General features: G+C 37.8%; 1 protein-coding gene across 4 annotated transcripts in view; it reads right to left on the bottom strand.

The window, feature by feature from the left end:
* Positions 1 to 937: 937 nt before the first annotated feature.
* KANK4 (KN motif and ankyrin repeat domains 4) overlaps positions 938 to 24041 on the bottom strand; it is a 77285-nt gene continuing 54181 nt past the window's right edge. For all 4 annotated transcript variants that reach the window (XM_058178719.1, XM_058178721.1, XM_058178718.1 and 1 more), the window contains 6 exons: positions 21426 to 21650; positions 19650 to 19737; positions 15175 to 15394; positions 11048 to 11190; positions 9113 to 9313; positions 938 to 6639 (listed from right to left, as the gene is read on the bottom strand). In XM_058178719.1, coding sequence (XP_058034702.1) covers positions 6538 to 6639; positions 9113 to 9313; positions 11048 to 11190; positions 15175 to 15394; positions 19650 to 19737; positions 21426 to 21650 — 979 coding nt within the window. In that variant the 3' untranslated portion in view covers positions 938 to 6537. The remainder of the gene's footprint in view (positions 6640 to 9112; positions 9314 to 11047; positions 11191 to 15174; positions 15395 to 19649; positions 19738 to 21425; positions 21651 to 24041) is intronic.

Here is a 24041-nt window from a genome sequence, read left to right as displayed (position 1 = left end):
AGCATTCCTCTAAATTAAAGGCAGAGCGATACCATTTAAGATCTTCCCCAAAATGATATTGTGATTAGAGAAGCTTTGCATACTATCTCCTTGGTCTCTGAATGCCTTCTATGACACTATTTAAAGCTAAAAGGGTATTTGGCAGTATGTTCCTTTTTTCTTTTTAATAAAATTGGATTCTCACACTGTGTGATTATAATATCTCTCGAAGGAGAAAGGGTTGATTTTTTTTGCCATCACCCCAAAACTCCTTACAAGGTAGTGCTTCAGTTTGCTTTTAATTTTGACATTTTTTTTTCTTTTTCTTTGTCAGCAAGGAGACTCAATTCAGTCTGGAGTTTAAAATGATGGATTAGAAGCAGGGAAAGTTCTGCTTTAGGCTTAAAAGCCATGGATAACCATAGGCTAGCCACTTTTCTCTTAACCTTAAGAAGGTGGCAAAGAACTACTACTTCCAAAAATGAGGCCTAGAAAATTGCATGGACTTGTCTGGTAGTCACCAGGAATCAAGACTGAGTTGAAACAAAACACAGAAAGGATTCTGAAATGGATAACTACTGTTGGAAGATATGTCCATCTGGGTTCAGTTCCAAGTGGGTAAAAAGACACTGGAAACATGGAGACCAGAGGTGGGTTTCAGCAGGTTCTGACCAGTTCTGGAGAACCGGTAGCAGAAATTTTGACTAGTTCGGAGAACCAGTAGTAAAAATTCTGACTGGCCCCACCCCCATCTATTCTCTGCCTCCCCGGTCCCAGCTGATCGGGAGGAAATGGAGATTTTGCAGTAACCTTCCTCTGGAGTGGGATGGGAATGGAGATTTTACAGTATCCTTCCCCTGCCATGTCCACCAAGCCACACCCACCAAACCATGCCACGCCCACCAAGCCGCACCCACAGAACCGGTAGTAAAAAAAATTGAAACCCACCACTGATGGAGACCATTTGGAAAGATGGTTTAATGATAGACAGGATCACATGGCTTGAATTCCTGAGCAGAAAAGGGCAGAGATGCTGAGAGTGTCTTGGCTTTATGCCCTTTGTTGGGCTTTGAATTTGAGCTTGCATTCTGATTGGTTGTCAGACTCCCATGGGGCCATGCAGGGACAACTCTGTAGGCTGTGTTTTGAGACCAAGTTCAGTTGAGCCTTGCTGGGTGATGTAATCTTCCCAGGTGCCATGTGGTGAGATGGGTAGAGGGCTAATCCTAACCTTGGGTGAGGATATTTGCCTTTGAATAGACCTAGCTAGCCCTTTATCTCTTAAGTGTGGATATCTGCTGTGGGCTATTGAGGAGGGTGGGTGCTATTAAGAGTGAATCTGCTTTCTGCCTAAAAAAACATATTTCTTCATTTCTCATCGAGGGAAATAAAATATTCTGCCTTTTTAATATTTCCTCGAATATTTCATTTTTGTAGGAGAGGGGTGGGTGCTAACTTCCTACACTACCAAGCCACTGTATCAAGATAGGTGGCCGAGTTAGAAGTGTAATTCCTCGGAGAAGAGTTTTGAGACTTCTTTTCTCATTAGGTTCAGCATTGTTGCTGCATTAACCATTGATCCTTGTTATGTTCAAATTCAGAGAACCCTGGGTTGATCAATATCAATCTCTGGGATTATGTACCTTGGTCTTAAGTAGTCCTCCTTACTGTAATTATAAGAGACCACAGTTCCCAAATCCAAATAAAATGTGGTTCTGTTCTAAAGATTCAAATGAGTAAGAAATCTGGAAGAAGAAAAAGCACTGTCTTACGGAAAGAAACTCAGGCAGAGGGTAACTTAGGAAAAGATGCAGCTGCTTTAAATAGCAAAAGACAAAGTTAAACATTCTCGTGCACATTGAGTTATCTTTTCCAAATTATTGCTAAGGTGTTGCACAGCCATAATTCATGCGGTTTTCCTTTTAAAAGGAATCCTGATGCTTCTTACAGTGTTGCAGCCATGAAGTCTTGCACGTTCCTGGAAAAGCATGTGATTTATTTCTTCGAGAAGTAGCATCCATGTTTCCCCCCAACATTGGAAATTTTTAAGAAAATATTGGATAACCATTTGTCTGAAATGGTGTAGGGTTTCCTGCCTGGCAGGGGGTTGGACTAGAAGACCTCCAAGGTCCCTTCCAACTCTGTTATTATTATATTACATGTTTCTAAAACGCAGATTTTCAAAACTTATTTGCCAGTAAATGATTGCTTTTCAGTTCAATTTATTTGCCTGAAAACAATAGATTACAGCAAACCTATCCCACCTCCCCCCCAAATTAAGCAAAAACGATATCACATACATGCATAGCAAATTAAGCCATTTCAAATGTTACACTTGCAGCCCAAAGCCAAGACGGAATCACTAAGAGTATACATATTGCATATTATTTTTCATCACCCTGAACTTTAAGTGATCCACGGGGCAGGGAGGGGGGGTTGAGGAGCTGCCTGCATATTTTTAAGACTGTGGAATGTATGTTTGAAAGTTATTGTGTGAACTATGGAAAATCAAGGAAAGCCTGTCGCATATGCACTGCAATGGTTTCAAGTAATCCTTGACTTACAACCACGATTGAGTCCAAAATTTGTTAAACTAAGGGAGTGTTGCCCCATTTTATGATCCTTTTTGCCACAGTTATTAAGTGAATCACTGCGGTTGTTAAGTTAGTAACGCGGTTATAAAGTAAATCTCGCTTCCCCATTGACTTTTCTCGTCAGAAAATTGCAAACGGTACATCGTCTGATTCCGGAACACTGCAACCGTCATAAATATGAGGCACGTGCTAAGCATCCAAGCGTGACCATGGAGATGTTGCAATGGTCATAAGCATGAAACCGGTCATAAGTCAGGTTTTTTCAATGCCGTTGTAACTTTGAAGAGTCACTAAACAAATGGCTGTAAGTCGAGGACTACCTGTACATGCTAGCTACCCTGTGGGAGGGATACTCAGTAAGTGGAATCAGCTAAAACAGGGGTTTCATGTTGTTGTCACGTGACGTATCATGACATTTTTCCCCTTTGCTAAACTGTGAGCATGGCCAGCCCATGGGCCACAAGTTTGATACCCCTGAGCAAACTTGTGGCCCATCACATTTCATTTCCCAAAATTCAGGATTTCCAAGAGTTTTGCTTAGTGAAACTAAGGAACAGATATTTGCCCAAAAGCACCTTTCACATGAAGCCCTAATGAGACAGACTCTGCAAAACACAATTATGAAAATAATCATCCTCACAAGAAAGTTTAAATTAATTTGCTCTTTGTGCTTCACTTACCAAAAAAGAAAACCCAAGAAGAAAAAGCAGTTCTTGTATCAAAGCTGTCCTCAAGCCTCCAGAGAAAAATATAGTTCATTTTAAGATTTTTGATCAAATACAAATTACATGAGATAAAAGTGCTGTGCATATAATAATTCCAAAAGGACAGAGAACAACGTATTTGTGCTTTTTAATATATAAGAAATAATGTGTGCATTTGGACTGGATACATTCATGTATTTTTTCTAAATAAAAAATAGGCAGGCTATTGCTATTCATACGGACTTATATTTTAGTTATAAACTAAGCTCAATTAGATTTAAATGAGCCCATGTGTTTCTTTTTAAAACTAGAGTTTGTACACAATTTCACTCCTATTCCTTTCTATTTGTTTTTTTAATATTAATTCCCTAATTTAGAAAAAGCATTTATTTTCATTTTGGTTCAATCATTTGGAATCATTGACCTGGTGATCCACTAGAGCATGGGTGTCAAACTTGTGGCATCACGCATCGCAACCTTTTTTCCCTTTGCGGAACTGGGATGGGCGTGGCCTGTGCGTGATGCATCCAGCCCATGGCCCGCCAGTTTGACACCCCTGCGTGGTTAATAGTAGATTTGAATCAGGGGTGAAATCCAGCAGATTGTGACAGGTTACTGGAGAACCAGTAATGGAAATTTTGAGTAGTTTGGAGAATCGGTAGCAGAAATTTTGAGTAATTCGGAGAACCAGCAAATACCACTTCTGCCTGGCCCCAGAGTGGGGTGGGAATGGAGATTTTGCAATATCCTCCCCCCGGGAGTGGGGAGGGAATGGGGATTTTGCAGTATCCTTCCCCTGGAGTGGGTTGGGAATGGAAATTTTGCAGTATCCTTTTCCTGGAGTGGGGTGGAAATGGAGATTGTGCAGTATCCTTCCCCTGCCACACCCACCAAGCCACACCCAAAGAACCGGTAATAAAAATAATTGGATTTCACCACTGATTTGAATCTACTTTTTTCCAAGCCTTGTCTGATATACTGAACTTTAAATACTTGTTCTTACAGCCATATATGTCAAGTCAATTGGATTAGTATGTAAAGGATATCTTAATCTATATTTACTGCGTGCTAAGAAAGCACTGATCATTGGTACCTACCAAAATCAATACTAATAAATAGCACAACTTACAAATTGACTGAATTTTGTTTTGAAACAGCTGGTTAAAAATAGCATGCACTATCTATTTTATAAATATTGCTTTACTACTGTGCTTATAGCTAAATTGGAAACATCATCTGCCATAGGAGCAAAATACTAGACATTCATTTTAAAAGCAGAGTCACTATTCTCAGCTAATTCAATAAATTGATTTTTCTGGGTCTGTAGGAACTCACTATGAGGGTTTACATTTTAATTCCATGTCTTCTTATTTATCTGGCTGGTTATGCCTAGCTGTGCAGTGGATAATGTGAAATTTGATCTTTTTTTTACCACCTTTATCAGAAATCATTAGCTATTAGCACGGGCAGAAAAGCATAGCATGATAGCTAATGATTTCTGGTAAGGCTGGCAAAGAACAGATTAAATTTCACATTATCTTCTGTAAAGGCAGAAATACGGAATATGGAAGAGAAGGAAGGGCTAAATCTCACTGCTAGATCCAGAGTACTCACAATAGATTTCTTGTGAGACATTTATACAAAATGGGGACACTATAGAACGATAGTGTCTCATGACATCTAGGTCAGCAGTCCCAAACTTTTCTGGCTTTGTGGATCAGCAATGGTGGTGGCAGCAGTGAGGGAGGCGGGAAAGGCAATGGTTCCACGCAAGCGACAAGTGAACACACATGCGCTGCTTATACAAATGGAGTCTCACGCGCACATGCTCTCACCCGCCACTTGCACAGCCCGGTTTTAAATGGGCCATGGGCCAGGATTTGGGTAACCCTGATCTAGTGATTCTCAGGCCTAAGAGTGTCAATGCCATTTATACTAACAAGGATCCTCTAGACCAGGGATCTCCACCCTTGGCAACTTTACGACTTGTGGACTTCAACTCCCAGAATTCCTCAGCCTATGCATGCTGGCTAAGGAATTCTGTGAGTTGAAGTCCATAAAGTTGTCAAGGTTGGAGACCCCTGCTCTAGATAGCATTGGGATCAGTCTCAAACTATATCCTTAAGCTGTCCCTTTTCTAGCGAGAACAAGATCTGGACTTAACCGATTCCCTTCTACAACAATGAATTGGTTTCTGGAATTAAGTAAACTCTGGTAGCATCAAGCCAAAGCCAATAAGAGAATCAAGAGGAGTGACCTTGCAGGGAAACTATAGCAATAGCAATAGCACTTTAACTTATATACTGTTTCACAGTGCTTTTACAACCCTCTCTAAGCGGTTTACAGAGTCAGCATATTGCCCCAACAATCTGGGTCTTCATTTTACCAACCTCGGAAGGATTGAAGGCTGAGTCAACCTTGAGCCTGGTGAGATTCGATCTGCCAAATTGCAGGCAGTCAGCAGTCAACAGAAGTAGCCTGCAGTACTGCATTCTAACTACTGTGCCACCGCTAGTTCTATAACTAGAGGTGGCACATAACTTATCTGCTTTACTAGGTCATAGTACCCTGATAATTCATATAAACTGATCTAGGATCACATTATCCAAATATACGGTATTTACCAATATTTCCACTGAATAGCTTTGGTGTGTTCATAAAATTTTTGGAAGCACTTCATCCTTATAAATGGGTTGCCATCATTCTAGGCAACGGAAGACGTATGTCAACAAATAAATTCTTAATGCTTTTCAAAGGTAGTTTCTTAATGTTTTTCACAGGTATTTTGAAAAATAAAAATAGGCTGAAATCTCCCCCTTAAGAAGGCAATAATTTGTGGAAGAAAAGAATAGTTGTTAATACAAAGGCAATGCAGTAATCTAATTCTCATTTGTTGCAGTGGTTATAGGCAGTGGTGGGATTCAAATAATTTAACAACCGGTTCTCTGCCCTAATGATTTCTTCCAACAACCAGTTCACCAAACTGCTCAGAAAGTTAACAACCGGTTCTCCCGAAGTGGTGCGAACTGGCTGAATCCCACCACTGGTTATAGGTCAGGACTAAAACAGCTCAGGAGAGCGATTCATTTATGAGGAATGTATGCAAATAATGGCATAATTCCTTTTTTCCTGTAAATAGATACATCAGTGGTTATCAGCTAAATCATTGGCATATAAAGTGGTTACAGAGTTGGCTAATACAATAAGTCTTTTGTTATAAATTTCTCATTCAATCAGATACAATTTTTTCCCATTTCCTTTTATGTATTCAGAAATTGAGTATGATGTATGTGGGTCCGTAGGAACTCTACAATTTCCATGTGGGCAGATTTCAAAGCCAGGGACAAAGCAGAATTGCCAGCCTACATAATGAAAAACAAAAAAAAAGGAGATTATTATGCCAGCTCTCCTAAACTCTTTAGTTTTCCCAGATATCAGACATACACACATTTAAAGCTGCATATTTTGATGTGAACCATGTGTATAAATAATAGCACCATTGTTTTTACTATATATTAGGAAGCCCATTAATACTTCTATGTGAGAACAGTCATTTATCTATCAACTGTTTGTGGAGTTCTTATGTTCTCTGTACTTGGTAATTTTCCCACAGACATTTCATTACCAAATTAGATAACCTCATCAGTGCTCACTGATGATATTACCTAGTTTGGTGATTAAACGTCTGCTAGAAAGCAATCAAGGTCAGAGATCATCAAGTGAATGGAAATCACATGGCCATAGGGATGCTGCAATGGTCATAATTGTGAAAAACGTTCATAAGTCACTTTTTTCAGTGCCGTTGTAATTTCAAACAGTCATTAAATGAACTGTTGTAAGTCAAGGACTACCTGTACCCATATTCATTCATAGAGTGGGAGCCCACCATTGGCTAAGTAAACCAAATTTTTACTCTGAATAAAAGAAAATTCCTTAACGCAATGCTGGAGAACATGGAAACCAGTATGATCCAATAATAAAATGTTAGATGAATCCTTTGACTTCTTTTAATTTTACAGAACCATATCTCTCTTTATAAAATCAGTCCTCTGCTGGTAGAGTGGACCACTAATTCATGGAACAGCTCCTTTATCTCAATAGCACTGACTGGATGTAGAATAAACATGAGCTATTTGTGAAGAAGGATACTGATGGTTTCCAGCTGCCTCAGTGCTTATGAAATTACAGGCACATTATAAATCATGGCCCTGCCTTAGACCTAGTTTGCATATTGTGCTTCCAAACCAGGCCCTTTTCGCAATGAATCCAAACTTGATAAGATTCATCTGTACCTAATTATAGCTTTTTCTTCAGCTTCCATCAGGAAAGTAAACAAAGGTTTTTCCAATGTAAATCAAACAATGAACAAAAGATAAGCTGGGGTGTATTTAGTCTAGTTGAGTTATTTTCCTGAATAGAAATTGGTCTAACATCAGAAAACTGAGGGTCGCTTTTATGGAGGCTATATAATACCTTCTGGTTCATACAGTTTAAAGAATCTAGAGTGACATTCCATCAATAGCTCGGTAGACCAATTTTTTACTGTGAGTAAAACAAAGAGTTACTCAACATAACATATGAGAACATGGAAGCCAGCATGGTCCAATAGTAAAATGTCAGATAAAATCTTTTGATTTATTTCTATGCTTAATTATGTGAAATAATTATTTGTTATTATTTTTCACATTTGAAAATATCATATTGATATTTTTCTTTGTATTTGCTGAGTATTCTATATGCATCATCTTTTATTTTACAGAACTGGGCCTTTACCAACCTCCTATTAACTAATTCAAAAAGGAGGTCAGTAAATCTTAAGTAATAACGGATATATTGTCAGTGCAAAGGTTCTTAAATTTGGTTCAAATTGCAGGGGAAATGAACAAGAGTATTACTTTGCTCTGCAAGTAGGCAACCACCCATGAAGAATTTTAGTTTGCAATCTGTACTTTCAAACAAAGCACGTATCCACATACTCAATCTTGTTATATCATGAATTTTTAATCTACCGATACTATAAAAATTGTTTGCCAGCATGCTTGTTTTACTCCATCATGCTGCCATTACACCATGTGATTTAAATTACTGATGCACATATAATTATGGTGTTTATGGGTATTATATCTACACAAACTCATGCCAATCTGTGACTGAGTACAATAATTACTTGTAAGAACTATACCCCTTAATGTAATTTTGTGTTGCATGTACTCCCTTTTTAAGGATCTAACAGTCAAATGAAGAGCAGATTTATCTGAACAACATAGATTTCTAGAAGAATGTCTGCATGCTAAAGAAAAAAAAATCATATTAGTGGTTTTCAAACTCTTAAATTGAAACTTTCTGGGGTTAATATCTGGCAAACTTATTTTTCGATATGGCTCAAACTTCAGGATCTTTTTTATTTGTTTTTAGTTTTATAACTGACACAAAAAGAAACAAGCAAACAGCTTAAAAAAAAGCATACGGTATAATATTGTGAAAATATAGCATGTCTGTTCTCTATTTAAAAAAATGCAAATATTAACTGATTGTCAATAATGCCATGTTTGGAATACTTGTTAAAACATTTTTGTTGTTAGTTGCGAAGTCGTGTCCGACCCATCGGAAAATCTTAAATCAAAAAGACCTCCACACCAAATCTTTTAAAATAACCACACTTTTTTATTAAATCAAAAGCGTGAAATATTTTTTTGCCTGCCTAACAGATTTCATCCAACTGGGCACCAATTCAAACAGATTATGGAAACAGCCCTAGTCCAAATAATTTTGTAAGTAAGAACTCGTATGGAGCACACAGCCCAAAATATGTGGGGAACATCTATTTTTTCTCACCTTGTCCACTAATGCAGGATCACAGCCTGAATGAGATAAAAGAAGTTTCACCATCTCCAAATTGCCATGTTGAGAAGCCACCATTAATGGTGATAGGCCATCCTCATCCTGAAGATTTATATCGGCATTGCATGACAGCAATGCTTTCACCATATCTTCTCTATCATGGCTCACTCCCAAAATTAAGGCAGTCTGTCCACCCTATAAAATACCATTAATGAGGGTTATACATCATGTATTCAATTTTGCTATACCATACTTATTCATGTATCCTCATTGGTAAAATATCAATCTGCAGGCAGCACTTCAGAATACATTATATACATTACATTATAACCTTCTCTCCCTTTCTTTTTCTCCATCTTATGCTAGGCATCTGATGACCTGTTCCCCTGGATCTTCATTTGGCATTTTTCTTTCCGTATCTAGTTTTATTCTTTTTTTTTAATAAGGCTTTAATCTAAAGTTTGCTTGCATTGCAGGAAAGTGTGCTATGATTTGCAATTCTGCACGCTGTCTTGCATCTTTTTCATTTGGCATAGATAAATAGATTTTTTTTCTCCCAGTTACTCCAGGTTATATTCTCTTCCTCTATACTTGGCATTTGTGCCATTTGTGAATTTAGGGGACCCATCTACTACAGTTAGTTAGCATTTCATCTATGCCCTGCACATCCATCATTCTTATTTACCAACAATTTACTGCCTATCATATGTAACTTTCAATGATTTCAAGTGAAATTGTTCCTAAATAGACTCCCTGTCTATACATGCATCTATCATTCTACAATCCTGTGTGTAAATTATTTTGGTACAGCTTTTCTGTTTTCCTTCAACCACATTTCTTAGATGCGTTTTCTTGATTACTTTGTATAAATCCTACTTTGGCAGTAAATGTTCCAGCAATTCCTTTCTTAACATTCTTCTTTAAAATGTCTCCTCCTCCTCCTCTTCTTCTTCCTCCTCCTCCTCCTCCTCCTCCTCCTCCTCCTCCTCCTCCTCCTCCTCCTCCTCCTCCTCCTCCTCCTCCTCCTCCTCCTCCTCCTCCTCCTCCTCCTCTTCTTCTTCTTCTTCTTCTTCTTCTTCTTCTTCTTCTTCTTCTTCTTCTTCTTCTTCTAACATTCTTGATTTAGATTTCTTTTTGGGTCTTTTCTTACTTGATGCTGAAAGTTTATGTTCAATTATCATATATTCTTACTGCAGAAAACTATTCATTCCCCATTTTTTCCTGAGTGTGATAGCTTGTTAGGAAACCACTTTCATCTTTTCCTCTTTGAAATCTTTGTTTGGTTTGCTTTTTTTCCTATTTGTGTTTCCACAATGCCTACCTCTTCTCATAGGTTCTCTTTTGCATAACCTATATGTATCCATAGGTCCTTATATTGATCCTATATGCACAATATAGAATGTATAATATATTATGTAACATATATAATATAATGTTAGATTTATTATATAAATACCAAAATCATATATATACCAAATCAAATCTTGATGGCATACCTATACCAAATCAAATCTTGATGGCATACCTAATCTCTGTACTTTTCAAAGAGATTTCAGACCACAAATATATAGGTATAACCTATATACATGTATAGTTGTTGGCTGTTTCACAATCTGCACTTATAAAAACTCTCAATAGTTTGTACCTCCATCTTCTGATTTTTTAAATTATTGTTATGTGATCAATTTTATTTATGTTGATGTTAATTCATCTGTTAATGTCTAAGACTGGAAATAGAATGTGTGTTTACATGGTTTAAACCAGGGGTCTCCATCCTTGGTAACTTTAAGCCTGGAGGACTTCAACTCCCAGGCTTAAAGTTAAGACAATTATTTATGTCTTATTAAAGACATAAATAAGACATAAGTAATTGGAGAAAATGATCGTATAAAAAAAAAGCCTTTGCAGTTAGCCAAAAGTTCAGTATACCTGGCTAGCCCTTATATTGACATTGCCTTCTTGCAAGAGCTTTTTGACTACTTCCATTTCTTCCTCGGTCTCTGCTGATGCTAGTGGAGTGATCATTACTGCTGTATACCCAGCTTTATTTTGATGATCCACATCACAAACACCTGAAAAACAAAGATTTAGATATCAGTCATTGGAGAAGAAGACTTTCCAAAATTGATTTATTTATAGTCTCAAAATCTAATCCTCCCATACCTAGTTTGCCTCAGGAAATGAGCTACTTCTCAACTGAGCTGCTCTTCCACTTAATAACTCTGTTAGTAGAGAGAAGAAGAGGTTTCACCTCAGCTGAATGGCCACTATATCTGTATCCATCATGTTACTGCCAAAAAGGTTTCCATCAATAAGAATCAACAGGACTCAAAAGAAGCAAGAACAGCACAAGTAGAAATAGGAAGTCTACATTCTTCTAAGGAGCTTCCACACATTGTGGGGGAAATGCTTAATTAAATTAGGAGCCAAAGCAATTGGAGATAGATGCAACAACATATCTTTTACTACATGTGTAACTACAGTGGAACCCCAAAGCTCACAAGGTCAATGGTCACAAAACTTACCAAAAAAATGCATTAAGATGCATGAATATTAGCTATTTAGGATATCTAATAACTACAATATGGGGTAACCTTGCTGTGGGCTGTCCCAGAACCTCTATATTCTGATGTTCTAAGGAGACTCCATGTCCTAGCACCTTCTAACAAAAACAATGTCCATTATTGTACCCATATATTGATGGTCCTCACACAATAGAAAAGACCATAACCTTTTTTTTTGTTCTCTGTCTCCTTCCCTTCCAGGGTCAACAGGCAGCTTCAGTTCTGCCTAATACACATTTCAGTATCATGTATGTAAGAAGAACAGCCTTTGTCTTCAGCATTTACATCTATATAGACAAAGGCTGATTGATTATGTTCCTTACTTCTATTGCACCAAATGAGAGAAAGAATGACAACCCCTCTCAGTCTTGGACAGCATTGGCAGCAGGACCTTTAGTTATGCTGAGTTGCATGGCTGTAGTCCTCTCTGACCTTAATTTAGGATGCATTCTTCACCACAATGCTGCTGTCCTACAAAGCGACCTTGACTATGCATCAGAATGGTCGCGCAATTGGCAACTCCAAATTTCTACTAATAAATGTTTTGACCTACAAATTGGCAATAAAAATCAGAACGCCAAATACAAGTTGGGCAGAAACAATCTCGTAGATGACCCACATTCTGTCAAGGACTTAGGAGTGCTCATCTCAAAAGATCTAAGCCCAAAAGCTCACTGTAACAGCATTGCCAAAAAGGCACTAAGAGTTATTAACCTAATTTTGTGAAGTTTCTTCTCCAGTAATATTGTATTGCTAACTAAGGCACACAAAACCTTTGCCAGACCAGTTCTTGAATACAGCTCATCCTCCCAGTACCCACACTGTATTTCGGACATTAATACGATTGAGCAAATTCAGAGATATTTCACAAGAAAAGTACTCCAATCCTTGACTCACAATAGAATTACCTACACCACCAGGTTTAAAATTTTGGGTTTGGACAATCTGGAACTCTCTTTTTAAGAGGTCCATAAAGGGGGCATGCATATATGCACCAGTGTGCCTACCGTCTCTGTCTTACTGTCCCCATTTATTTGTATTTACTTCTTTGTTTATGTTTATGTTCATACCTATACTTGTCAACTTGTTCATGTTTAACAAACAAACAAAATAAATAAATAAATAATTTTTAACTATAAAACTATTTTATCATTACATAAACCAGAAAGATATATAGATAATTGCATTAACCCTTTCTGTTAGCCCTTTCTGTTGCTTCTGTTTTAGGATACCGTATATACTCGAGTATAAGCCGAGTTTTTCAGCACGTTTTTTGTGCTGAAAAACGTCCCCTCGGCTTATACTCGAGTATATACGGCTTATACTCGAGGTTTTTTTTTTCTTCTTTTTTTCACATTATACCGGATGGCGCAAACTTGGCGGGCTTTTGCATTAGCGCGGGGAAGCCCTGCCGGTGCAGTGAGAGGGCGGGGCGGGGGAGCCGCCAGCCTTCTCGGCTGAGGGAGGGAGGGTTTCCCCGACCGGTAGCTGCCTCATTTCCCACCCTCGGCTTATACTCGAGTCCCCAGTTTACCCCAGTTTTTTTGGGGTAAAATTGGGGACCTCGGCTTATACTCGGATCGGCTTATATTCGAGTATATACGGTAGTTAATTTACAAGGTAGGTTTTATCAAGAATATTCACATGTTTATGGAGATTATCAGTCAACCAGGTCATTGTTGTCCCACAGGTACTTTTTCAAGAGGCAACTGGCTTTTCAAGAAATTTAAGAAGTTTCTTGGGTGAGAAACAAAATGTCTTCAAGGAAAAACAAAGAAAGTCCAATTGCTTCTTGAAAAAGCACCTTTGGGACAACATTCACATGTCTTTTCAGGCCATGGGAAAATCATAATGGGAATTTCTCAAAATTTTGTTGGGGGAACTATAAGAGTTATGTATTCCTTCCCTCCATCAACTTTACTTCTTTGACTTTATTTAGCATCTACCACCAAACAAAAACAAACGCATAAAAAATCATCTTAAATTAAGAGCATAATGAAGAATTCTTGATTCATCTAGTTTCATCCAAGGAAGGGCAATTCATGGTTTACTGGTAGGGATTATTGAACACATTTGTAAATATTATCGGAATTTTTTTGTTGATATAAGAATATCTTGATATGTTACCCATTTGCAAATATAAATGGGCCCCTAAACAATAGTGACATTTTTATCTCTGGTCAGCAGAGGTCAGTAGTATGCAAAATTGTCTAGACAATTAATGCCAACTTGAATATCAGCCAAGAAAATGTGCTGAGATAGTAAACAGAATTTAATTTCATTCAAAATATGTTGCAATACACTTGGACTCTGAAAAAAAGTAGGAGGGAAAAGTAAGAGTTACCTTACCTATGAGAATATATATTGGATTAGAGCCAGATTTAGTCAAACAGAACCAACCCACCAAAATTATTTAGGACTTAGTTAGACTAGATCATATCCATCGTGTCTAATTGAATGTATACATTTTCCACATATTTACTGTATGCCTATCAAATATAGAGTGCCCTAATCATCATTCATACAATACATCTAACTATCCTTTTTTTTTCCTGCTAAACTTCCAAATAACCATAGTTTTCAAAGTAGAATTCCTCAAAGAAAGAGGCAGAGTAAAAGAGCAAAAGGACATACTATAGTGAGTAAAGAAGTAGAAAAAGGTAGTTCAGGAGCAGAATGTGTGCTTTTCTAAGAAATTATCCCAAGCAGCAAAGTTGATTAAAAAAAAATTGCTTGCTGTCAGTCAGAGAAAAGAAATACAGGGTGTCCTTTGCATCATTACTAGAACTTCAGATCATTCTTCCTTTTTTTTTCATAAAGACTTGAAACAATTTAGTATTTAAAGTCTGTGTGTAGCTCTGAACATAATTGCCCGAAGGCAATCGACTGAGAGAACAAAACAGCCTTGTTTGAATCTTTTGGAGTTGTTATGAAGTTTTAGCGCAACAATTGATTTATAGACACTTATGATAATATGCCACTTTTCTAACATTTTATAGATTGGCATGCCAACTCAATAGCAACAAAGCTTCTTTCTTCTCAGTAGAAAAATGCATTCCTGTTTATTGGATGAGAATTTCACAAGACTCTTTTCTTATTTGATCTAACGATCACTCCCTTGTATGAAATTATTCTTGCTGAATTATAGATTTCTCTTACAATCTTAAAAAGTTTCCAAGTAACAATTCCTAATTATGAAGTATTAAGTCAACTCTATGTACTTTTATTGTATGCAGTCCTATACTCAATGTGCCGAATGCCATGAAATATTTAAAAAGTTTCATTCACCTGTAGCTGCTAACAGATAAATAGTGAATGAAAGGCAGGAGAAGGGTTGCGACAACTCACATTTTGTCATTTTTCATCATTGTATTTATACCAGGCATCTATGACACCAGATTTGGCAATATAAAACGGAATGAAAAAAGCCAATTCAATGGGACTTTTCAAAGCCCAGCCAGTGAAAACAAAGCATAAATTAAAGATTCTTACCTGTCTCTAAAAGAAGCTTCACAATCCAAAAGTTAGAATGCGAAACACTGTAATGAAGGGCTGTGTTGCCATTTCCATCGGCTAAATTGACAATGACACTCTGTAGGTGGGGATGAACTGCCTCAATCTCCTGGAGGTAAACTGCAACAATTCCAGAGGACGAAGATTTCCTGCTTGAGATCCGGAACCACTCCTGACAGACAGTGTTCAACACATGCCTCTAAAAAGATCAGGATCTGAGTTAGGTTAATGGTGTAGGTAAACTATCCAACTATGTTTGTATTTTCTTGAGTCCCAACCCAAACCATAAGAATCTCACTTTGGCCTCTTGGAAATAAATGGGTTTTCATTTATTAAGGGGAAATCTATTGCTTTATTTGAAAGCTATAAGTAATATTGCATCTGAAATAACTGGATTACTTGCTACTTTCTACTAGAACCATGATGGCGAACCTATGGCATGCGTGCCACAGGTGGCACTCAGAGCCATTTCTGCAGACACGCGAGCCATTGCCCTAGATCAGCTCCACTGCAAATGTGCACATGCCTCTCACCTTCCAGCTGATTTTTGGGTCTCTCCTGTGCATGCGGGAGATGTGCGCATATGCCCATGCTGCCATGTCTCTCCCAGGAGTCTCCATGTGGCCCATTTTGGATGCCAGGTAAGTACAGAGCTCGCATAGAGGCTCTGGCAGGGCAAAAAACGGGCCTACCGGAAGTCTGGAAATGGGCCGTTTCCGGCCCCCAGAAGGCTGGGGGAAAGCTGCTTTCACCCTCCTGGAGACTCCAGGAAAGCCTCCAGAGCCTGTGGAGAGTGAAAAGTAGGCCTACCAGAAGTCAAGAAACGGGCGATTTCTGGCCTCTGGATGCTTCAGGAAGACCTGCTAGGCCCAAAACGGGGCGCCTGGGGGGGGGTCGCATGCACATGCATGGGGGGGTGGGGAGTACGGCGGAGATGGGCCGCGTATGCGCAGAGGGTGGGGCATGTGTGAGTGTATTGTATTATGGGTGTGGGCACGCACGTGCGTTCTATTGCACGTGCACATGCTTTTGGCATCCAAGGAAAAAAAGGTTAGCCATCACTGTACTAGAACGTTCCTTTCATTAAATTCTGACGGGGAATATATTCAAGAGTTGGCCCTTCAGCTATATCATATATTAGAATACATATTTAAGCAATTATTTCTCTATTTCAGATTCATTTATATAACACCCAGGGTCTCTCGAACAGTGAGATGGGAAGCATATAAATTTAATTAATTAAATAAATAAATAAACCATGCATGTCTAGCTAATAATTGGAAGGATTTCTCTTTTTTTCCCCTGGAAAGTTCTTTACACTCACTGTTCATTTGACACCCACCTAATTCTTCACAATGGATAGCTTTACACTCTTTCTGTTGTTTTGTTCTCCGATATAGCTCCTAAGATTATTGGATGAAGAAGAGTAAGAACCCTTATAGTTCATAGTATAAGTTTGTTCAGCTACATTGCTTGAATTGATGATTAATTTATGATGTGGCTCCCATGTAACACCACTCCTGCGCAGGCTGCACTGGCTGCCTGTGGTCTCTCGGATGCACTTTAAGGTTTTGGTACGGTACGGAGCGCCGTACTTTAAAGCGCTCCATGGCTTAGGGTACTTACGGGACCGCCTGCTGCTACCGAATGCCTCCCACTGACCCGTACGCTCACACAGAGAGGGACTTCTCAGGGTGCCGTCCGCCAAGCAATGTCAGCTGGCGGCCCCCAGGGGAAGGTCCTTCTCTGTGGGGGCTCCCACCCTCTGGAATGAACTTCCCCCTGGACTGCGTCAACTGCCTGACCTTCAGACCTTTCGCCGCGAGCTGAAGACGTATTTGTTTATTCGCGCAGGACTGGCCTAGGAAATTTTAAATTTAAATATAGTTTTAATTTTAATATTTATATTTGATACAAATTTTAGGGGTTTTTTAATGGTATAAATGTTTTAATTTGGCCATACATATAATAAGTTTTTTAATTATGGTTTTATCTGTACATTGTCATTGTTTTATTGTGGCTGTGAACCACCCTGAGTCCTTCGGGAGAAGGGCAGTATAAATAAATAAAATAACACCTCTACCTTCAGTATTTTACCTAGCTGGATTTTTTTTTAAAGTAATTGCTACCTGATAAGTATTTAAAAATCAGTGGTGTTGAGGTTTAGATACTGGAACAGAAACAAGGAGACCAGGATTTCTAGTTATCCTTTAGACATGAAAGTGGGTTGGATGACTTTAGGCCAATCACTCGCTCGCTCAGCCCACCCTTTCCTTCAGAGCTGTGATTATGGGGAAAATAGGAGGATTACTTAGGCGACTTTGAATTGTACTAAAGAAGGGTAGGATATAAAGCTGATTAATAAATAATTTACTTATCATTTAAAAACCAGTTATAATGAAATTTGTTGGCCTTATAACGCTTCCTTCCTAATGCAGCAGGTAACCAGAGCATGTTTTCACTATTTCCTAAGACACAGACTTCATGTTACAAAAAATGCTATTTATTTCTGACATGCATACTTTGGCTCAATCCATTCAGATTCTAGGCAGGTTTTATGCGTATAGATTCAACATTATAGTTATTACAGTTAATTGCCAATTACTTCTGTTTGCACCTTGATCAGAAGATAGATTTATTCTGCAGACATAACTTATTACATTTAATTAAACAGCAATTGACAAGAGATGCTATTAAGAAACAAACATGGGATTTGATCCAGGATGAATTATTTATAACTTTGGGGATGATTTGGGATAGACAAGATAGAATTTGGGATAAATAGTGGTAAACTTTGTACAAATGGATTACAATGACAGTTTCTTAACAGGCATTTATAATGCTTTAGTAAGACCACACTTGGAATACTGCATCCAGTTTTGGTCGCCATTATGCAAAAAGAGACTTTAGAAAGAGTGCAGAGAAGAACAACAAAGATGATTAGGGGTCTGGAGGCTAAAACAAAAAAAAAGGTGCTGGGATTGTGTGTCTAGTTTAATGAAAAGAAGGACAAGGGGTGACATGATAGCAGTCTTCCAATATTTTAAGGCTTGCCACAAAGAAAAGGGAGTCAACCTATTCTCCAAAGCACCTGAGAAAAGGACAAGAAGCAATGGTTGTAAACTAATCAAGAACAGAAGCAATCTAGAACTAAGGAGAAATTTCCTGATAGTTAGAACAAATTAATCAGTGGAACAACTTGTCTCCAGACCTGTTGAATGCTCAACACTAGAAGTTTTTAAGAAGAGATTGGAAACTATTTGTCTGAAATGGTAATGGTATAGGGTTTCCTGAAATCTGGGACAGCAGATTTCCTGAGAAGGGTTTGATTAGAAGACCTCCAAGGTCCCTTCCAACGATGCTTTCTGTTAATTTCAACAGAGAGTTTTTCAACTTTAATTTTGTTTTGTATTACTATTATTGTTTTTCCTGTTAACTACTTTGTCACTAGCATAACATATAGAAGACATATCAACAATTTGCAAATAGATTTAGCAGTATAAAAATTTTGGAAGGGCCTGTTCTGCAATGGGTGGGAAATCAGTGGTGGGATTCAAATAATTTAACAACCGGTTCTCTGCCTTAATGATTTCTTCCCATAACCACTTCACCAAACTGCTCAGAAAGTTAACAACCGGTTCTCCCAAAGTGTTGCAAACTGGCTGAATCCCACCACTGGTGGGAACTAATGTTGTAATAATATTAACCAGTACTCAGCTGGAGGGGATAATATGTATATATATGCCTTCTTTTTTTCTTCTTTGATGCACTTTTTAAAAAATGTTTTGATTGTTTTGTGTTTTGTATTCTTTTCTCTTTTTTGTTCTTTTGGATTTTTTTGATTTATTTTTTTTTTGGAGTGAGTTTTGAATTTTGTATTTTAACCTTGTCTTGAACAATATATATCAGTTGGCTTAGCCAGGGCTTGTGTTAGCTAAGAATTCTGTGGCATGCAGCTTAACTTTATCTGAAAGATACCAAGCACGCACTGTACACATAAGAAATTGTCCTCCAAATGTGGATTTCAGCAACACATTGTCCAATAATAACAAAAGACATTCATCTCCTTTTTTGAATCCTTGTCTCCAGCAGCCTCACTTTCTTTGTAGCCAAAAAAGGTTAAAGCTATTTCTGTTGGGTGCAGGGTCAACGTGTTCTAATGCAATACATTGTCTTTTTTTTTTTTTACAAAAGAACTAAGGGCATTGTTTTATTGCTGTCCGTCACAAGGATGACATATATTTATGAATGTGTTATTTGCATTTACACTTAACCTAGTTGTTAAATTCTACCCCAAAATTCAATTTGGTTTTTGAGAAGAGGAACTTCGAAATTCCTAGGACTATTAACGGTTAGTGCCTGTATATAAAATTAAACGTAAATTATAAGGTTTTTAAAGAAAGATAAAAGAAACACATGATTAAAATGCAAATGGAGAAAAAAAACAGGAGTACCAGGTATTTGTCCTTTGTGGTCCTTATTTCTGACAAGTTTTTGCTTAAGATCTGGCACCCTTTGAGAAAATCTCCCGAGGGTCTAAATCTGAAAATGAAAAACATAAATTTGTGTGTTTACCTAAGAAATACATAAGGAATGGTGATTGGGAATTGGAAAAAAAATATAGCTATGGCAATGGACAAGGGATCTTATTATAAATCTCTCAAGCCCTAACGACTTTCCTTTTTATTCTTTTACTACCAATGCTACTTTTACTATTAAGACCCGTCTTTGTACTTATCTCTGAACTTACTGGAAAAGTTTGAAGCAGAAAGTCAAAATAGCAAAAAAAATTTATTTGCAGTTATATCCCGCCCTTCTCCGAAGACTCAGGGCGGCTTACATTGTGTTAAGCAATAGTCTTCATCCATTTGTATATTATATACAAAGTCAACTTAATTGCCCCCAACAATCTGGGTCCTCATTTTACCTACCTTATAAAGGATGGAAGGCTGAGTCAACCTTGGGCCTGGTGAGACTTGAACTTGCAATAATTGCAAGCAGCTGTGTTAATAACAGACTGTCTTTGCAGTCTGAGCCACCAGAGACCCATTTAGGGCTACAGCAAGAATTTAAATGGATCCCTACAATAGCAATAGCAGTTAGACTTATATACCACTTCACAGTGCTTTACAGCCCTCTCTAAGCAGTTTACAGAGTCAGCATATTGTCCTCAACAATCTGGGTCCTCATTTAAGCGACCTCGGAAGGATGGACGGCTGAGTCAACCTTGAGCCTGGTGAGATTCGAACTGCCAAATTGCAGGCAGTCGGTAGTCAGCAGAAGTAACCTGCAGTACTGCATTCTAGCCACTGCACCATCGCGACTCTTAATTATATATGTTAATAAGTATATTACCAACACTGGCCACAATCCAATGGAGTAAGGCATGCTAGATTCAATTGCATGATTTCTCTTAGATTATATTCATCGTTCTGATACACACAACACCCTGCTTAGTTAGGAGCAAAGCTCTGTTTCATCAGAGGTTTCACTGAGAGAAAGTTCCTTCACAAGAATTATACAATTGCTAGTAAGTTACTATATGCATGATGATGCCATTGTCTACAGAATGGCTCAAGGCTTTGATGGAGGAGAGATGGCCCACAGCCTAAACATTAAATTCTCTCATCTGGCTTTTTTTCCCCAGGATCACTATTCCAAAGTTAATTCCACTAATTTAAACAGATGCTTATAAATCTATTGCTAGCTTTGTGATTAAATATATGGATTTAAATATACATTCTACATAAAACTCAAGATCTGCTCAAAGAATAGAGGTAGCCCTCCACTTACAACCACAACTGAACCCTAAATTTCTGTTGCTAAGTGAAACAGTTAAGTGAGTTTTGCCACATTTTAAGACCTTTCTTGTCAATGTTGTTAAGGTTTCAAAAGGGGATGACATGACCCCAGGAGACTGCAACAATATGAACAAGTTGCCAAGTGTCCAAATTTTGATCATGTGACCATAGAGATGCTGCAACAGTTTTAAGTGTGAAAAACAGTCATAAGTCACTTTTTTCAGTGTGGTTGCAACTTTGAATGGTTACTAAATGAATGTTAATAAGTCAAGGACTATCTGTATCAATAAATATCATCAGTGTTAAACTTTTCTTTATATAAACACAGATATTATTTTTTCTCACTACCTATTTCACCTGCAGATCATGTTATGAAACACAAATTGTTATGGGTTGATTACTTGCAGTTCTATACAAAGCTGTAATTACCTCTCAGCTTTATCTTGCATTGTTGATTGTGTGGTTTCCTCTAGTTTTCCTGGATCACGGTCCTTCTTTGCACTTTGAGTTGCAGAGGTTGATTGTTCATCTTCTTTGATGTCTTCCCCCCAACTTTGCTCTTCGTTCCCATGTTTTCTGTCCATCTCATTATCTGAATCAGCTTCAGAGGAGTTTTCTTCACAGCTAGAATCTTCACTGGACGTGGTTTCATAACTGAATATGAACACCAGGCATTACTTAAGTTTCCTCTTTTGACAAGCAAAACAAGTAGTCGGCCCCAAATGTCTAACTCTAAAATTCATCCTATGCAAGACATGTGAATTTAAGATGCAAAGAAATTGATATGTATGTTCTTTGACTTATTCTTGGTCAATTTTTGTATTGCTTATAGTAATAAAATATATATCTGAAATTAGGATAACTCGGAACTCAGAGCTGACTTGAAAAATATGTTTTTTTATTGTAAACCATCCTGAGTCACTTAAGGTGAAATGGGCAGTGGGGGGGAGAGAGAGATTAGATAGAGATTAGATAGATAGATAGTTAGGTAGGTAGGTAGGTAGGTAGGTAGGTAGGTAGGTAGGTAGGTAGGTAGGTAGATAGATAGATAGATAGATAGATAGATAGATAGATAGATAGATAGATAGATAGATAGATAGATAGCAATAATAGATGGTAGAAATAATTATCTTGGAAGAATTATAGTAATGTTTTAGCTAGAGCCTTTTTTGAATAGTTTGCAGTACTACTCATGCAGAAGTATTAGGTGACTGAGTTTGTACACTGCATGGTTTATTTAACCGCAGTTGTTGAACAAGTCACCATTGCCAAGATTCACACAAAACACTAAGCCAATAAGTTTTAAAACTTCAGTGGCTGAATTAATGCAAATGGGGAAAAAACCCCACATTATAACTTAAGAGTAGTGTGTGCAATCAAGTGTTTGCTTAGCCTAAATTGAATGGCAATTAATTCCAAGAAAATGAGCATAAAAGGTGTAGTTACCGTGATTATTGACAGAATAAATTAATTCCCAGAAACACAGTCGACTGCTAATGCCAAAGGGGGAAAACAAACCGGCTGTTTTACTTGGAAATACACATGACAGACACTGCTCTCATTGTTATTTATTACTGATACCAAAGCAATGCTGCTATTTTACATTGAATAAAAATTTGCCTGAATGTTAATCTATGCATTCCTGACATTCATTTTTACTGCTGGATGAAACAGTAAATAGAAGAGGCATTTGGCGCATATATTTGAATAACATGTAATTTTGCTTTGGGGGGAAAAATGAGTATTCTAGGCCAGACAAAGGTCAACCAGATATATTCAGATAACTCCAAACAGGGAAGGGGGAGGGAGGTTTCCCAGTTGCTCTGTAACAGCTGGCATTCAAGGCATGTTGCATCTAGCAGATAGAGATCAAGACAAGCAGCCACTGGTAGCCATTTGTGCATTTTTTTAAAAAGCAAAATTGCCTCTGCGTCAGAGCACTTTAAAGTCATTAGCCCTTGCATGACTATGCTCTTTATATTGATTATGTTCTTCAGTTCCTACATCAGTAAGTTACCTTTTTTAAGTGGTTTTGCTACAATAGGCTGTTCCTGAAAGTTTGCGAAATGCAGTCAAATTAAATGTAAGGGAAACGGTTCCGAATTTGTAAATTAATTGTTATTAAAAGAATTATCTTGATGATACTTGTTTTAACATAACATAACATAACATAATAAAAGAGTTGGAAGGGACTTTGGAGGCCTTCTAGTCCAACCCCCTGCCCAGGCAGGAAACCCTACATCATTTCAGACAAATGGCTATCCAACATTTTCTTAAAAATTTCCAGTGTTGGAGCATTCACAACTTCTGCAGGCAAGTTGTTCCACTTATTGATTGTTCTAACTGTCAGGAAATTTCTCCTTAGTTCTAAGTTGCTTCTTTCCTTGATCAGATTCCACCCATTGTTTCTTGTTCTACCCTCAGGTGCTTTGGAGAACAGCCCAACTCCCTCTTCTTTGTGACAACCCCTGAGATATTGGAACACTGCTATCATGTCTCCCCTAGTCCTTCTTTTCATTAAACTAGACATACCGAGTTCCTGTAACCGTCCTTCATATGTTTTAGCCTCCAGTCCCCTAATCATCTTTGTTGCTCTTCTCTGCACTCTTTCTAAATTGCAAGGAAATTTACAATTCTAAATTCTAAATTGGAAATTCTAAATCATTTTTAAATTGTAAGGAGTTGCATTAAAGGGTTTTAGTGGGAAGAGAACCTTAAGGTAAACCATGGAATTAGCTTGTATTTACTGCTTCATGAAGAAATCAATGCTTGCTTGATCTTTCTTTCTGCACATGCTTGATGATGTTATAACTAGAAAGGTTCATATGGCTGAAACTAGATACGGAAGTACATTTAAAAATGAGAGGAAATAAAAATTAAATTTCTCCCAATGCCATAACTAATTTGTTGCTCTTATACAGAAGTAATCATAATATTAGGAGCAATGATTAAGGATACTGTGCACTTTCAAATTTTTGAACCAAAAACATCATTCTCATCAGTCCAGATCTGATGAGTAGGCCCATCTGATTTAGGTAACTGACT

This window comes from Ahaetulla prasina, chromosome 3 (assembly GCF_028640845.1).
Source record: "Ahaetulla prasina isolate Xishuangbanna chromosome 3, ASM2864084v1, whole genome shotgun sequence".
Classification (NCBI taxonomy): Eukaryota; Metazoa; Chordata; class Lepidosauria; order Squamata; family Colubridae; genus Ahaetulla; species Ahaetulla prasina.
Note: the sequence above shows the minus strand (reverse complement) of the source record. Positions and strands in the feature narration are given on the sequence as shown.